Below are 14,998 nucleotides of genomic sequence, written 5' to 3'. Positions count from 1 at the left end.
CAGGAGAGTTGGGAGAATAATACTGTAATCTCCTTCCTGCCCTGTCTGCCCATGCCCACTGCCCAGTCTGTGCGGCAAAGCACCTACCCAGCAAGTGCAAAGTCCTGGGTTTGATCCCCAGTACCAAAACAGAAAAGACAAAAAAAATACAGTTAAAAAAAACCAACAGGCAGATTGGGACCTGTCAAGCTCTGGATTCTCTCTCTCTCTCTCTCCCTCCCTCCCTCTCTCTTTCTCTCTCTCTGCCTCCTACTCTCCCCATCTCCCCTTCTTTCCCTCCTCATTTCCCTTCTCTTTTCCCCTTCTCTTCCCTCCTTCTCCCTCTTCTCTACTTATTGAGCTTTCCCCCCCCCCCCTTCGGTCAGTCATGGCTTGAACTTGGCCTGGGCGCTGTCCCTCAGCTCTTCAGCTCAAGGCTAACGCTCTACCATTTGAGCCACAGTGCCAGTTCCGGTTTTCTGGTGGTTCATTGGAGAAAGACTCTCATGACTTTCCTGCCTAGGCTGGCTTTTGAACCGTGATCCTCAGATCTCAGCCTCCTAAGTAGCTAGGATTACAGGCGTGAGCCACCAGCTCCCGGCCCCTTATTGAGCTTTGTGCACACACTCTAGTGTGTAGATCTTAGGGGCCCCTTCCAGTATGTACTTAAAGGTTTTTGGAGTGGCATGGAAGGCCAGGCTGGCTAATTACAGGTGGGTGGGACTCGGATGGCCTTGTTTGCACACTGGTAACGTGGGGAGGCTTTAGGTCTGAATTCTGCATCATTCCTCCTCCCAGTGCACTGTCCTAGGAGCTGACTAGGTCTCAGAGGTAGCTGAGGTACATGCAGAGAGAATAACAGTTCTCAGGTTGTGATAGTTTACGGCTGTAATTACATTAAACACATGCTGTTCTCCCTCCCATTGGTGAGCAAGCTGATGTTCTTTTTTTATTTTTTTTTCTTTTGTGCCAATCCTAGGGCTCAAGCATAGGGCCTGGGCAATATCCCCACCCCCCCCCTTTTTTTTTTTTTTTTGTGAAGGCTAGCTTTCTACCACCTGAGTCATGCTTCCACTTTCCAGCTTTTTAATTTTATTTGGTAGCTAATTGGAGATGAGTCTCATGGACATGGGGTTGGGAGGAGTGGCTCTTGGAGCATCAGCCAATGAGGGAAAGAGGCATGAGGTTTGAGTCCCAGTCTTGGACAAAAAAGAGTCTCATGGATTTTGATCACAGGCATGAGCCACCATTGCCTAGCTGCTATTTTTTTTTTTTTTTAGAACCAGACTTGGAACTCAGTGTGGTGCTTTTTACTCTTTAAGGCAGACGTTGTACCACCTGAACCATGCCTCTAGCCTTTTGTTTTCTGTTTTTGAGATCACTTTCACTGTAAAGCCAAGATGGCCATGATCCTGCTCTAGTCTCCCAAGTGCTAGACTGCAGGTCTCCGTAACCACACCCAGCCCTCCATTATGTTTGTATTTATTCACTTTATTATCATTTCTTTTTGCAATGCTGGGGATTGAATCCACCCAAGGAAGGCCTTGCACTTTCTGGGCAAATAGGTGTTGTACCACTGAGCTCCAGCCCTCCTTTAGTTTTAGTTGTGAAGTGGGGTGCCAGCTGCTTGCTTGACACCTAGAGGAAACCATGCATATTAGTTTGCTAGTCAGCAACGAGCCAATATCATTTCGATTCAGACCTGAACTTTAACACAGCAGATCATTCAGTGTGTTGGAGAAATTGTAGGCATCTCTCATAGCCTCATGGGGAAACTAGGGTGACCGAATCAGCCCATCTAGGACAAAGTGGGGTCCAATTCCTGTCCCCTTCAGATGGTACCTCATCTCTCCCAAAGCAGTATTTCCAGGGCTTTTGTCATCAGGCCTTCTCCAAGATGAAGACCTGAGATAAAAATATCATGAAACAAAATGGTGACAGTAGTTTGGTTCTTCACTGCAGGCTTTCCTTTTCCCCCTGCCTGAGCTGCTACAACATGTTCTAGAGTATTCTAAAACAGTCATCTTCTGGGTCTCCATCATCCCTCCTCTATTTTTTCTTTCTTTCTAGCCTTCATTTTCAAGTAAAGAAGCAAAATCCAGTAGGAATCAGATTACAATTGGGGGTAGTGGAGACAAAAGGGAAAGGGGAGAAAAAACCTTGACCCCCCCTCCCCGCCCCACCCGCTACCCAAAGTTCCTGGTTTTACTGGTGGTGTCCCCTTGGTTCCCAATCTGCAGAGCTGTTGATTCAGGCCTGCAGGGCTAGGGACATGAGTCAAGCCTCTTCAGCGGCCTGTGTTGCGCCCAGGAGACATCAGTCAACAGGAGCAATGTGTCTTCTCAGTGGGCGCCTGGGCCAGGAGAATGGGGCTGGAATCCTGGGGGAAGCCGGGCTGCGTGCCCTCGCCGCACAGGTGCAAGCTGTTGCGGGCGATCAGCTCCTTGGCCATCAGCACAAAGACTTCGTCGATGTTCTTGGACTCCTTGGCTGAAGTCTCCAAAACTGCCAGGAGGCCATACTTCTCTGCCAGCGTGCAGGCGTCCTCAAACAGCACGTGGCGTTTCTCCCACATGTCCGACTTGTTTCCTGCAGGTGAAAGATACACAGATATCCCACTGAGTAACCTGGTTTTCTCTCCAGAATGACCTTTAAGAAAAAATTTTTTAGGGCTGGGAAGGTAGCTCAGTGGTAGAGTGCTTGCTTTGCACGCATGAGGCCCTGGGTTCGATTCCTCAACACCACATAAGCAGAAAAAGCGGGAAGTAGAGCTGTGGCTCAAGTAGTAGAGTGCTAGCCTTGAACTGAAGAGCTGAGGGACAGCGCCCAGACCAAGTTCAGGCCCCACAACCAACAAAAAAAATTTTTTTTTTTTTTTTTAAACTAGACACCTATGGCTCATGCCCACAATCCTGGCAGTTCTGGAGGTAGAGATCCAGAGGATTGAAGCTCAAGGTCAGCAAGGGCAAAATGTTAAGGAGACCCCCATACCTACCAAGAGCTGAGTAGGGTAGTATACACCTGTCGTTTATACAGCAAGCTGAGATTGGATAGGTGGTGGTTCCAGACCAGTCCAGGTAAAAAAGGTTTTAAGATTCTATCTCAAGCTGGGTGCCTGTGGCTTACACCTGTAATCCTACCACTACTACTCCGGAGGCTGAGATCTGAGGATCACAGTTCAAAGCCAGCCTGGGCAGGAAAGTTTATGAGACTCTTATCTCCAATAAACCACCAGAAAACCTGGAAGCCTTGAGCTGAAGAGCTGAGGGACATTGCCCAGGCCCACAATTGAAGCCCAACAGAAGAAAAAAAAAATCTAAACAGAAAAAAAGGGGTTGGTAGGGAGTGCCTACTTTGTAGTTACAGTGGGATGTGTAAATAAGAGGATCTCCTTTGCTAGGCCTGCCCAGGCAAAAAGAACCTGACTCAGAAATAACTTCAGCGCTGGGCCCCACCTGTAATCCTAGCTATTCCGGAGGCTGAGATCTGAGGATCATGATTCAAAGCCGGAGCAGAAAAGTCCCTGTGAGAGTTGTTTTTTGTTTTTGTTTTTTTTTGGAGGGGTGGTGGTTGGGTGTGGGGCTTGCACTCAGGACCTGAGTGCTGTCCCTGAGCTTTTTCACTGGTAACAATCCACCATTTTGAGCCACAGCACCACTCTTGATTTTCTGGTAGTTAATTGGAGATAAGAGTCTCCTGGACTCTCCTGCCTGGCTGGCTTCAAGCTGCAATTCTCAGATCTTAGCCTCTTGAGTAGGTAGGATTACAGGTGTGAGCCACTGGTGCCTGGCCTCTTGAGACTCTTATCTCCAATTAACCACTCAAAAACCAGAAGTGTTGCTGTGGCTCAACGTAGAGCACTAGCCTTGAGCAAAAAGCCTCAGAGACAGCACCCAGGCCCTGAGTTCAAGCCCCACGATGCCCAAAATACAAACCCTTAAGCCAGGCAGGGGTGTGGGTAAAGCAATAGAGTACAAGTATAAAGTCTCCAGGACCTTAAAAAATAAAAACCTGTAATTGTAACCGCTTTGTATATCACCTTGACAAAAACTAAAATTAAAATTTTTTAAAAAGCATACTTTTAAGTTATACCATAACATGCAAGTTGTAATTGAAGGCAATTTTACTAAAATGAAGCCACAGATGAATGGAAAAAGAGTCATTCTCTGCCTTTACAATTCTGTAAGAATGGTAGGAACTGAGGGGAAGGGTAGGGTTGTGGCTCAAGTAGTACAGCACCTGCCTAGCAAGATTGAGGTTCTTGAGTTCAAACAAAAACGAACTGAGGGGTAGACGACTCTGGTGCCAATCCTAGCACTCAGATGGAGATCAACAAATCTCTACTTGACTAGCCCAGGCAGAAAAGTTGGAGATAACCATCTCCAGTTAATCTGCAAAGAGCCAGAACTGGAGGCATGGCTCAAGTGGTACAGTACCAGCTGCGAACAAAATAGCCCAGTGAACAAAATAGCTCAGTGAGCCGGGCACCAGTGGTTCACGCCTGTAATCCTAGCTACTCTTGAAGCTCTGTGAGACTGTGTCTCTTAGCTCCTCAGATCTAAGCCTCTTCTGAGTAGTTAGGATTATAGGCAAGAGCCTTGGGCTGGGCGAGGGGGCGGGGGAGGGGGGGGAAGGGAGGGAAGTCCTGCTCACTTAGGTTCTTAAAGAGTGTGTGTTGGGGGCTGGGAAGGTGGCTCAGTGGCAGAGTGCTTGCCTTGCATGCCTGAGGCCCTGGGTTCGATTCCTCAGCACCACATAAGCAAAAAGAAAAAAGCCGGAAGTAGCACTGTGGCTCAAGTGGTAGAGCGCTAGCCTTGAGCTGAAGAGCTGAGGGACAGTGCCCAGGCCCAGAGTTCAGGCCCCATGACCGGACCCCCCCCCAAAAAAATGTTCATTAAAGAGTGTGTGTTGTCATTCAAAGTCAGGTTCATCTGAGGGGCTGTTAACCTTGGACTCCAGCAGTATTTGGTGGTGGTAGTGGTCGTCGTGGGGCTTGAACTCTGGGCCTGGGCTCTGTCCCTGAGCTCTTCAGCTCAAAACAAGCACTCTACCACTTGAGTCACAGCACCACTTCTGGTTTTCTGGTGGTTAATTGGAGATAAGAGATCTCATGGACTTTCCTTCCACGGGCTGGCTTTGAACTTTGATCCTCAGGTCTCTGCCTTCTGAGTAGCTAGGATGACAGGCGTGAGCCACTGTTGCCCGGCTCTTCCAGCAGTATTTCTTGGGTGGTCTACACAGCTTCTGTGCCCACATCTGCAGGAGTTTCCATCTTAGAATTGTCCCCACCCATTCCAGATCTTCCCCAATGAGAAACTGGTGTGGCGCAAAATCTGCCCTTAAAAAGTGTGCACACCAGGGCTGGGAAGGAGGCTCAGTGGTAGAATGCTCTCCTTGCATTCATGAGGCCCTGGGTTCGATTCCTTAGCACCACATAAGCAGAAAAAGCCCGAAGTAGCGCTGTGGCTCAAGTGGTAGAGCACTAGCCTTGAGCTGAAGAGCGCAGGGACAGCGCCCAGGCCCTGAGTTCAAGCCCCACAACCAACAGAAAGAAAGAAAACACAGCAAGCGTACCGATCAGCATGATGACCAGGTTCGCCGCTCCGTACTTCTCGATCTCGTGAATCCAGTGCGGGACAGACTCGAAGGTGGCCCGTCGCGTGAGGTCGTAGGCGATGATGGCGGCGTGCGCGCTGCGGTAGTAGCTCTGGGTGATGGTGCGGAAGCGCTCCTGCCCCGCCGTGTCCCACACCTGCATCTGCGGAGAGGTGCAGGCGGAGTGGCTCAGCCCGGGCCCTGCTGGCGGCTGCACCCGGGACGGAGGGACACAAGGCCGCTACCGAAGGGCCCCTATTTTTTTTTTTTTTTCATGGGGCTTGAACTCTGGGCCTGGGCGCTGTCCCTGCGCTCTTCAGCTCAAGGCGAGCGCTCTACACTTGAGCCACAGCGCCACTTCCGGTGGTTTATGGGAGATAAGAGTCTCACAGACTTTACTTCCTGGGCTGGCTTTGAACCATGATCCTCAGATCTCAGCCTCCTGACTAGTTGGAATGACAGGCATGACAGGCGTGAGCCACCGGCGTTTTTGTTTTTTTTTTTTTTCACCTCAGTCATCCTTTAGCCAGATTTTGGGGCTCTTCTTTTAAGACTCCCCACTCAAAGAAATACCATGGGACTGCTTTGATTTTACTGCATGTAGGACTTGAACTGGGCCTGGGCACTGTCCCTGAGCTTTTTTTGCCCAAGCCTAGCATTCTATCACTTTGACCTACACCTCCAACTAATGGCTTTTTCTGGTGGTTAACTGGAAATGTCTCATGGACTTTCCTGCCCCAGGCTGGCTTCTGACTGAGATCCTCAGATCTCAGCCTCCTGAGTAGCTAGGATTACAGGCATGAGCAACCAGAGTCCAGCTGTGTTCATGTGTTACTTATAAGGTGGATGTCCCAATGCATATAAGCCTGGGCTGGAATGTAGGAAGCTCTGGCTAAAAGACAGGCAGGCCCCCTCCTCCCCTCTGACCTTCACTTTTTTGCCATCGATCTCCAGGGAGCGAACTGTGAAGTCCACCCCAATGGTGTTCTGCTGCGTCTCTGTGTAGACCCCAGATTTGAAGTGCTGAACCACACATGTCTTTCCCACATTGGAATCTCCAATGAGGATGACCTTGAACAAGTAGTCAAAGTTCTCATCGGCAGTCCTGGCTGAGCTGGAGAATGGCATGGTGCTAGTTTCCTAGAATAGACACAGGGAAGGAAAGAATCCAAGTTCTCCTTAGTGTCTGCTAGGTACTAGAGACCCAGTGAAGAGGACAGAGGGGGACTCTAGCTTTTCCAGTGCCAGCATCTTGATGGAGGAAAGAGGCCAATGACTGCCCTGAAGTATATTGGCATTGCTTTCTGGTATCCTCAGATAGGTCCTATTAGCATTTACTTATTTATTGGTCCTGATCTTAGGGCTTGAACTCAAGGCTTAGGCCCTGTCCTTGAGCTCTTTTTGCTCAAGGCTAGTGCTCCACCACTAGAGCCACAGTTCCATGGCTGATGAAGTGGAGGTAAGAATCTTAGACTTTTCCTGCCTGGCATGGCTTCTAACTGTGATCCTCCGATCTCAGCCTCTGGAGTCACTAGGATTACAGGCATGAGGCACCAGAGCCTAGCCCTACTGGCATTTTCTGACAGGCTCAGTGAACAGCCAATTTAGCAGAAGATAGCATTGGATGAAATCCTAGGCCAGAGCCAGAAAGCATGATGGCAGAGGAAATGGCATGAGGCGGGTATGGGACATGACAATGTGGATTTCACCTGAAGGACCCCTGAGCACCCAGACAACATGCAAGCATTGACAGGGGCTGTCAGGAAGCCCTTAAGGGATTTTTATTCCAGTTGGCAACTCATTTACCTTGACCAGGAAATTGGGAGTTTTGAGAATAATTCATATGCCAAGCCAGAAGCTAAGCACTGGTGGCTCATGCCTATAATCTAGTGACTCAGGAGGCTGAGAGCTGAGGATCATGGTTTGAAGCCATCCCAGGCAGAAAAGTCCATGAGATTTTTGTTGTTTTGTTGTTGTTGGTGGTGGTCATGGGGCTTGAACTCAGGGCCTGAACACTGTCTCCCTGAGCTCTTTTGCTCAAGGCTAGCACTCTACCACTTTGAGCTACAGTGCCACTTCGTGATTTTTTGGTCGTTAACTGGAGATGAGTTCTTGAGGACTTTCCTGTTCAGGTTGGCTTTGATCCAGGACCCTCAGATCTCAGCCTCTTGAGTAGCTAGGATTACAGATGTGAGTCACCAGTGCCTGGCAGATATTTTTGTTTGTTTGTTTTGTGCTGGTTGTGGGGCTTGAACTCAGGGCCTATGTACTCTCCTTGAGCTTTTGTGCTCAAGGCTAGTGCTCTACCACTTGAGCTACAGCTCCAGTTCTTGTTGTTGTTTTGTTTTTTTTTTTAGTTTATTGGAGATAACAGTATCACATACTTTTTTGCTCAGGCTAGCCTTAAACTTCGTAAACTGTGATTAGCCTTGAGCAGAAAAGCTAAGCAAGAACAAGAGGCCTTGAGTTCAAGTCCCATTACTGGCACATATACACATGCACAGACACAAAGAAAAAAACGTTGTAGGAAGTTTTATCATAGTATGAAAAGTAACAAAGATTTCTAATGACAATGTCTTTCTTTTCTTTTCTTTTTTTTGCCAGTCATGGGGCCTGAACTCCGGGCCTGGGTGCTGTCCCCCAGCTCTTCAGCTCAAGGCTAGCACTCTACCACTTGAGCCACAGCCCCACTTCTGGTCTTTTCTGCTTATGTGGTGCTGAGGAATCGAACCCAGGGCCTCATGCATGCAAGGCAAGCACTCTACCAATGAGCCACCTTCCCAGCCTGACAATGTCTTTCTAAATTAACTGATTACCAGAATTACTTGGGAGGATTATTTAACATTTATATTCTCAGGGTTGGGAAGGTGGCTCAGTGGTAGAGCGCTTGCCTTGCATGCACGAGGCCCTGGGTTCAATTCCTCAGTACCACATAAGCAAAAAGAAAAAAGCTGGAGGGCTGGGAAGATGGCTCAGTGGTAGAGTGCTTGCCTTGCATGCCTGAGGCCTGAGTTTGATTCCTCAGCACCACATAAGCAAAAAGAAAAAAGCCGGAAGTGGTGCTGTGGCCCAAGTGGTAGAGCGCTAGCCTTGAGCTGAAGAGCTGAGGGACAGCGCCCAGGCCCAGAGTTCAGGCCCCACGACCGGACCCAAAAAAAAAAAAATTTATATTCTCAGAGCCCATCCCAGGTCCACTATACTGTCCCTGAGCTCTTTTGCTCAAGGCTAGTGCTCTACTACTTTTAGCCACAGCACTGCTCCTGGTTTTCCAGTGGTTAATTGGAGATGAGAGTCTCATGGATTTTCCTACCAGGGCTGGCTTTGAACCACTAAACTCAGATCTCAACCTGCTAGGATTGCAGGCATGAACCACCAGCACTTAGCTTCATTGAGACCTTTCTGGGTTTTCTACTTGTCAGTTGTCCCTCACTCAGCCAGCATGTGTCCAGTTATACTCCTCATGACAGCTCTTCTGATGTAAGAAGTGCATGGCTTGATCCCTGAAGGTGAGCATCCCTTACATGCTAAACTCTCTCTCACAGGATGCTGACTTAAGCCTCCTCATCAAATACCTCCTGAGGGTAAATGCAACCTGATGGCATTTGAAAATGAAACTTGCTATGCTGTCAATTATCCCTGCCCTGGCGCACCCTGCCTCACTTCCCCACATGCTCTTTTGGTGTTCTCTAATACCAATGAAAAGGCCATGCCTATAATCCCAGCTATTCTAGGAGTGTGAGATCCTAGGATCTCCGGTTAAAACCAGCCTGGGCAGGAAAATCCATAAGACTCTGAGCTCCAATTAACCACCAAAAGGCTGGAAGTAGAGCTGTGGCTAAGTGGTAGAGTGTCAGCCTTGAGCAAAGCAGAAAAAGCTAAGAGATAGTCCTAGGCCCTGAGTTCAAGCCCTAGTAATGGCGCGTGCACAAACACACACACACACACACACACACACACACACACACACACCATCATACACACACCACCATACACACATTATAGCATCACAAGTTAAAATACACACAAATATCTAATCTGTACATCCAACCTGGGCTTTGGATGCCACATATGGCTATATCCTCTAGCAGACCAGAGGCACAACCAAACTCTTGTTGTTGTTGTTGTTAATTTGTCTGACTTCTCAACTGAAGGAAGCTAATTCCACTTCCGGTGTTTTATCACTGTAACTTGAGCTGAGACTTTGTTTCCTCTCCTCTCCTCAGCTTTCTCCCCAGTAAGTCCCCAGGATTTCTACAAAAGCCCTTCTACTTTGGGTTCCATGCCTTGCAAATCCTCCAGCAACATTCCCCTCCCGCCATCACACATCCACACCGGCGCCCTCCTCCTTCACCTGTGGCTTCCTGGGCTCCAACTCTGGCCTTGCCAGGCAGGCAGGTAAATGTTTTCTTATTCTCCTGGTTTCCTTCGCAGCCCTCAGCGCCCCTTCTTCCTCCTGCCTCGCTGCGTGGTGGGAACTGTAGTTCTGGCCCCAGGTGTCAGGTTTGGTGGCCTGAGAAAGTGAAAGGAAAGCGAGCCGGTTCCTCCCACCTGCTCCGAGCCCCAGCCGCCTAGGGCTGCGCGTGAGGCGCTAGCCAGCTTTCCTCCAGCATCCTTCATCCAGCAGATCCAACAGCATGGACAGACCCTTGCTCTCAACCTGAAGGCGTTAAGCCACCCCTAGTCCTTTCTATGGCCTTTTGTGGGTCCTTCATCCTGCATTTTCCTGGCTATTCCATGCTTGGCATCAAAACCTACCTTCCTTCCTTCCTTCCTTCCTTTCTGTCTCTTTGTCTCTCTTGGTCTCCCTCCCCCCCCTTCATATACATTAGTTGTACCTGCAGGGATTTCATTATTACATTTCCACACATGTATACAATATATCCTCTGAATAATTTTGTGTGTGTGTGTGTGTGTGTGTGTGTGTACTGATGAGCTCAAACTTCTTCCTTGGCTTTTTCTCTTTAAGGCTGGCACCTTAGCACTTGAGCCACAGTTCCACTTCTGGCTTTTTGCTGGTTAATTGGAGATATAAAAGAGTCTTGCCGGACGCTGGTGGTTCATGCCTGTAATCCTAGCTACTCAGGAGGCTGAGATCTGAGGATTGAGGTTCAAAGTCAGCCTAGGCAGGAAAGTCCGTGAGATTCTCATCTCCAGTACACCACTAGAAAACCAGAAGTGGTGCCGTGGCTCAAGCAGTAGAGCGCCTGCCTTGAGCTGAAGAGCTGAGGGATAGTGCCCAAGCACAGAGTTCAAGCCCCACGACCAAAAAAAAAAAAAAAAAAAGACTCTCACACACTTTTTCTGCCCAGGCAGCTTTGAACTGCGATCCTCACATCTTAGTGACTCCGATCTGTGTAGCTAGGAATACAGATGTGAGCCATGGGCACCAGATTTGATCTGTGACTTAACTTTATGGATTTGAATAACTTCTTAAGGAGCCATCAAACAAGGTAAAATGAACAAACAACACTGAAAGACTTTGAATGAATAGGAGAAGACAGAGCTGAACATAATTTCTGGCTGACTTACTAATTCTACCCTACAGCCAAAGTTAACTTTTGAGTCTAAGGAAATAGTTTATTAGTCCCCTACACTGGTAATAGAGGCAAAGAGCTGACTTGATCTTTCCTGACTACTTCTACCCATAAAGTGTGGCATAGATGTAATATTACATATTACATATAACTCTGAGTCTATCCCATGACCACTAGATTCTTTTGCACCTGGTGTAACTTGTAGCATAGTTTACACAGCACTATGTGTTACTGGAAGCAAAATGGTACCAGAAACATCCTGACAGATATGTTCAGAGTTTTCAAACTGTGGGTGGAGACCTATGAATGAATCATGAAATTAATTGTAGTGGATGGCAACTAGTATTTTTCTAAGAAAAGAACTAGGGGGAAAAATCTGACTGTATTTCATATAAGAAGGAATTGTTGGGGCTGGGAAGGTAGCTTAGTGGTAGAGTGCTTGCCTTGCATGCATAAGGCCCTGGGTTTGATTCCTCAGCACCACATAAGCAAAAAAAGCCAGAAGTGGAGCTGTGGCTCAAGTGGTAGAGCGCTAGCCTTGAGCTGAAGAGCTGAGGGACAGCGCCAAGGCCCAGAGTTCAAGCCCCATGGCCAAAAAAAAAAAAAAAAAAGAAAAAGAAAAAGAAAAAAAAATTGTTGCCAGGTGCTGATGACTTACATCTGTTAATCCTACTACTCAGAAGGCTGAGATCTGAGGATCACAGTTCAAAGCCAGCCACACTAGGAAAGTCCATGAGACTCTTTTCTCCAATTAACCACCAGAAAATGAGAAGTAAAGCTGTAGATTCAAGTGGTAGAGTGCTAGCCTTGAACACTAAAAGCTCAGAGATAGCACCCAGACTTTCAGTTCATGCTCCACAAATAATTTTTTTAAAACAGGTACTGTTTTGTGGAATGTTTAGGTGAGTTGTACATGTGCAAATTGTACTGGGAGTAATGCAGTATTTGTTCCTGTATGTTGTAAGTTCAAAACACTTGAGGAGTCCTGAGATAGAAGACAATTTATTCTTCCCTAGAACATTTTTACCCATTGTTTGATAAATGGATTGCTATTGCAATCTAGGACCTAGGACTCCGGACTGAGTATGCTTAGCCGCACTTCCCACCCAGGTTAACATATAAAATATAACTTGTCTTACATAAGATTCCACTTTGCTGGGCACTGATAGCTCACACCTATCATCTTAGTTACTCAGGAGGCTTAGATATAAAGATTGAGATTCAAAGCTAGCCCTGCCAGACAAACTAAGAAACTCTTATCTCTAGCACCTATTGCTGCAGGCCATGGTTTTAAGAATCACCATTATAAGCCTGCAACTTGGAAGTAGAACGTAGGTCAAGATCCATCATCAGCTCCTGGGCTGGAGCACAGGAAATAAGCCTTTTCAGTGCTGGTGCCAGTGAGGTTAGATGCAAAATGTTTTCTCTCTTCTGCTCCAGACATTAAGCAGCTGAGTCAGAAACTAGCACTGGGAGAGCACAGAGAGCATCCAGAGGTGCAAATCAACGGTTAGAATGTCCTTCTGGGAGGCTGGGAATGTGGCTTAGTGGTAGGGTGCTTGCCTAGCATGCATGAAGCCCTGGGGTCGATTCCTCAGTACTACATAAACAGAAAAGCCAGAAGTGACATGGTGGCTCAAGTGATAGAGTGCTAACCTTGAGCAAAAGAAGCTCAGACACAGTGCCCAGGCCCTGAATTCAAACCCCAGGACTTGCAAAAAAAAAAAAAAGAAGAATGTCCAGCTGGTTATGGAAACCCAGCCCGGAGATGATGTTTCTCCCTGCCCAAGCAGCTCAACCAAGTGACTCTAGGCACAAACTGTGGAGGACATGATATGCCATGTATCCACTGGCATATTTGTGGATATACAAACATATGTATATATACACACACACATATATGCACAGGTGTATTTCACATTTATTTATTTATTGCTGGTACTGGGGCTGGAATTCAGGGGCTAGGCCATGTTTCTTAGCTTTTTCCCTCATGGCTGTTCTCTATCACTTGAGACATAGCTCCACTCAGGCTTTTTTGTTTGTTTGTTTTCTGGTTAGTTGGAGAGTCTTAGGGAGTTTCCTGCCTAGGCTGGTTTCAAAGCATGATATCAAGTCTCAGCCTCCTGAGTAGTTTGGATTACAGGCATGAACCACTGCCTGTGTCTAATGCTTAAAACTGTTTCTTTCTCTTCTGTCTTTGTAGATATGTTTTCCTTGGCTCAGAAATATATGTGTGTTACTGGCACTGGTGGCTCACGCCTTAAACCTCAGGAGGTTGAGATCTGAGGATTATGGTTCAAAGCCAGCCTGGGTAGGAAAGTCTGTGAGACTCTTATCTCCAAATAATCACTAGAAAACAGGAAGTGGCGCTGTGGGTCAAGAGGTTCAGGACAGTGCCCAGTCTGAGAGTTCCAGCCCCATGGCTGACAAAAGAAAAAAAAGAAAAGAAAAAAAATGTGTGTGAGCACATACATATGTAAAAACATTATATGGAGAGGCATATATATATATGTATATATATATATATATATATATAATATGCACACACGTATAGTGTCCCCCGCCTCCTTTTCACTCTCTTTTTTGCAGTGCTGGGGAGGAAACCTAGGACCTTGCATGATGCTGTAATAGCTCATTCTACTACTGTATTACGCCCTTGGGATATTGTGTATATCTTTAAATATTATAGCTAAGAGAGCTCAGGAGGGCAGCTCACTCTGCTTAGAGAAGAATTTCATAAAGTCCTCTAATTCTTTTTATAATAAAATTTATCGTTACTATTAAGGTGCTGTACAGAGGGGTTACTAGTTCACAAGTCAGGTAATGAGTACATTCCTTTTTGGGACAATGTCACCCTTTCCTTCACTTCCCCCAGTTTTCCCCTCCTATCCATGCCCACAAGTTACACAGGTCATTTTCCACATAGTGTATACGAAGTAGTATGATTGCATTTGTTCACTCTTCCTCCTTCTCTTTCTTTTTTTTTTTGTTGGTCGTGGGGCTTGAACTCTGGGCCTGGGCGCTGTCTGTCCCTCAGCTCTTCAGCTCAAGGCAAGCTCTCTACCACTTGAGCTACAGTGCGTTTTCTGGTGGTTTATTGGAGATGAGTTTCACGGTCTTTCCTACCGTGATCCTCAGATCTCAGCCTCCTGAAATTAGGATTACAGGCGTGAGCCACCGGTGCCCGGCTCTCCTTCTCGTTCTGTATTCCTCCTTTGAGCCCCAAAAGAAAAAACAAACAAACCCCATTCAAAAACAAACAGCGCCACCACTACCAACAACAACAATGGCAACAGAGAAAACCATGTCGCCATTTCCTGGAGGTCCTCCAATTCTTGCCGGAGGCTGCCAGCTAGTTATCACTCATTAATTTATGGGGGTGTAGACCTTAGAATGATACTGACAGACCAATGGCCCTTATCTATAGTGGCAACTGCATTTAATTAAGCACAACCCTTTTAAAGCTTAGGTCCGTGACATACTCAGCCAAAAATACGGTTAATTTTTAAAATAAAAACAAAGAACAGAAAAATGCCTTTTTGAAAAAATAATGATCAGGGCGGGGGACCTTCTCAGTCCACAGGTGAAGTCGCAGAGACGGACTACAACTCCCAGCGTGCCTCGCGCACATGAGAGCCCACGTGACCATCCGGAAGCGCTGGCCGCTGCGCGGAGAGTGAGGTGGCGCCGGGGGCGGCGCGAGGGTAGCCGACAGCGAGCGGCGGCCGGGTGTGCCAGCCTCCTGCGGGTGTCGTCGCGTGCGTGAGTCCGGGCGCGAGCGTGTCCAAGCCCCAGTGGGTGTGGCAGCGGAGGGGCTGCCCGGGGATCCCGAGGGCAGTGCGCGCGGGCGCTGGTGGGTGTGGTCGCCCCATCCCCGACCCCCACCCGGT

The 14,998-nt window shown here is 47.6% G+C and overlaps 2 protein-coding genes across 5 annotated transcripts in view; one reads left to right on the top strand and one right to left on the bottom strand.

Moving 5' to 3' along the window:
• Window positions 1-2,177: 2,177 nt before the first annotated feature.
• Window positions 2,178-10,047, bottom strand: Rab19 (RAB19, member RAS oncogene family). Of its 2 annotated transcripts, none has more exons than XM_013021650.1 (4): window positions 9,926-10,047; window positions 6,502-6,714; window positions 5,554-5,737; window positions 2,178-2,568 (listed from the first exon to the last, which is right to left on the bottom strand). In XM_013021650.1, exons 2-4 carry the CDS (start codon window positions 6,700-6,702, stop codon window positions 2,300-2,302), a joined length of 654 nt encoding a protein of 217 aa, XP_012877104.1. In that variant the 5' UTR covers window positions 6,703-6,714; window positions 9,926-10,047; the 3' UTR covers window positions 2,178-2,299. The 2 variants fall into 2 exon arrangements, with proteins under 2 accessions (XP_012877104.1, XP_012877105.1); XM_013021651.1 differs by having other exon boundaries at window positions 5,554-5,731.
• Window positions 10,048-14,804: 4,757 nt separating this feature from the next.
• Slc37a3 (solute carrier family 37, member 3) overlaps window positions 14,805-14,998 on the top strand; it is a 65,269-nt gene continuing 65,075 nt past the window's right edge. For 2 of the 3 annotated variants that reach the window (XM_013021632.1, XM_013021631.1), the window contains exon 1: window positions 14,805-14,870. The gene's annotated coding sequence lies outside the window, so the exon portion shown is untranslated. The remainder of the gene's footprint in view (window positions 14,871-14,998) is intronic. The other variant, XM_013021633.1, reaches the window with a different exon arrangement.

Source organism: Dipodomys ordii, unplaced genomic scaffold (genome assembly GCF_000151885.1).
Source record: "Dipodomys ordii isolate 6190 unplaced genomic scaffold, Dord_2.0 Scaffold56, whole genome shotgun sequence".
In the NCBI taxonomy this organism is placed as follows: domain Eukaryota; kingdom Metazoa; phylum Chordata; class Mammalia; order Rodentia; family Heteromyidae; genus Dipodomys; species Dipodomys ordii.
The sequence above is the reverse complement of the archived record's forward strand: the minus strand, read 5'-3'. Positions and strand labels throughout refer to the sequence as shown.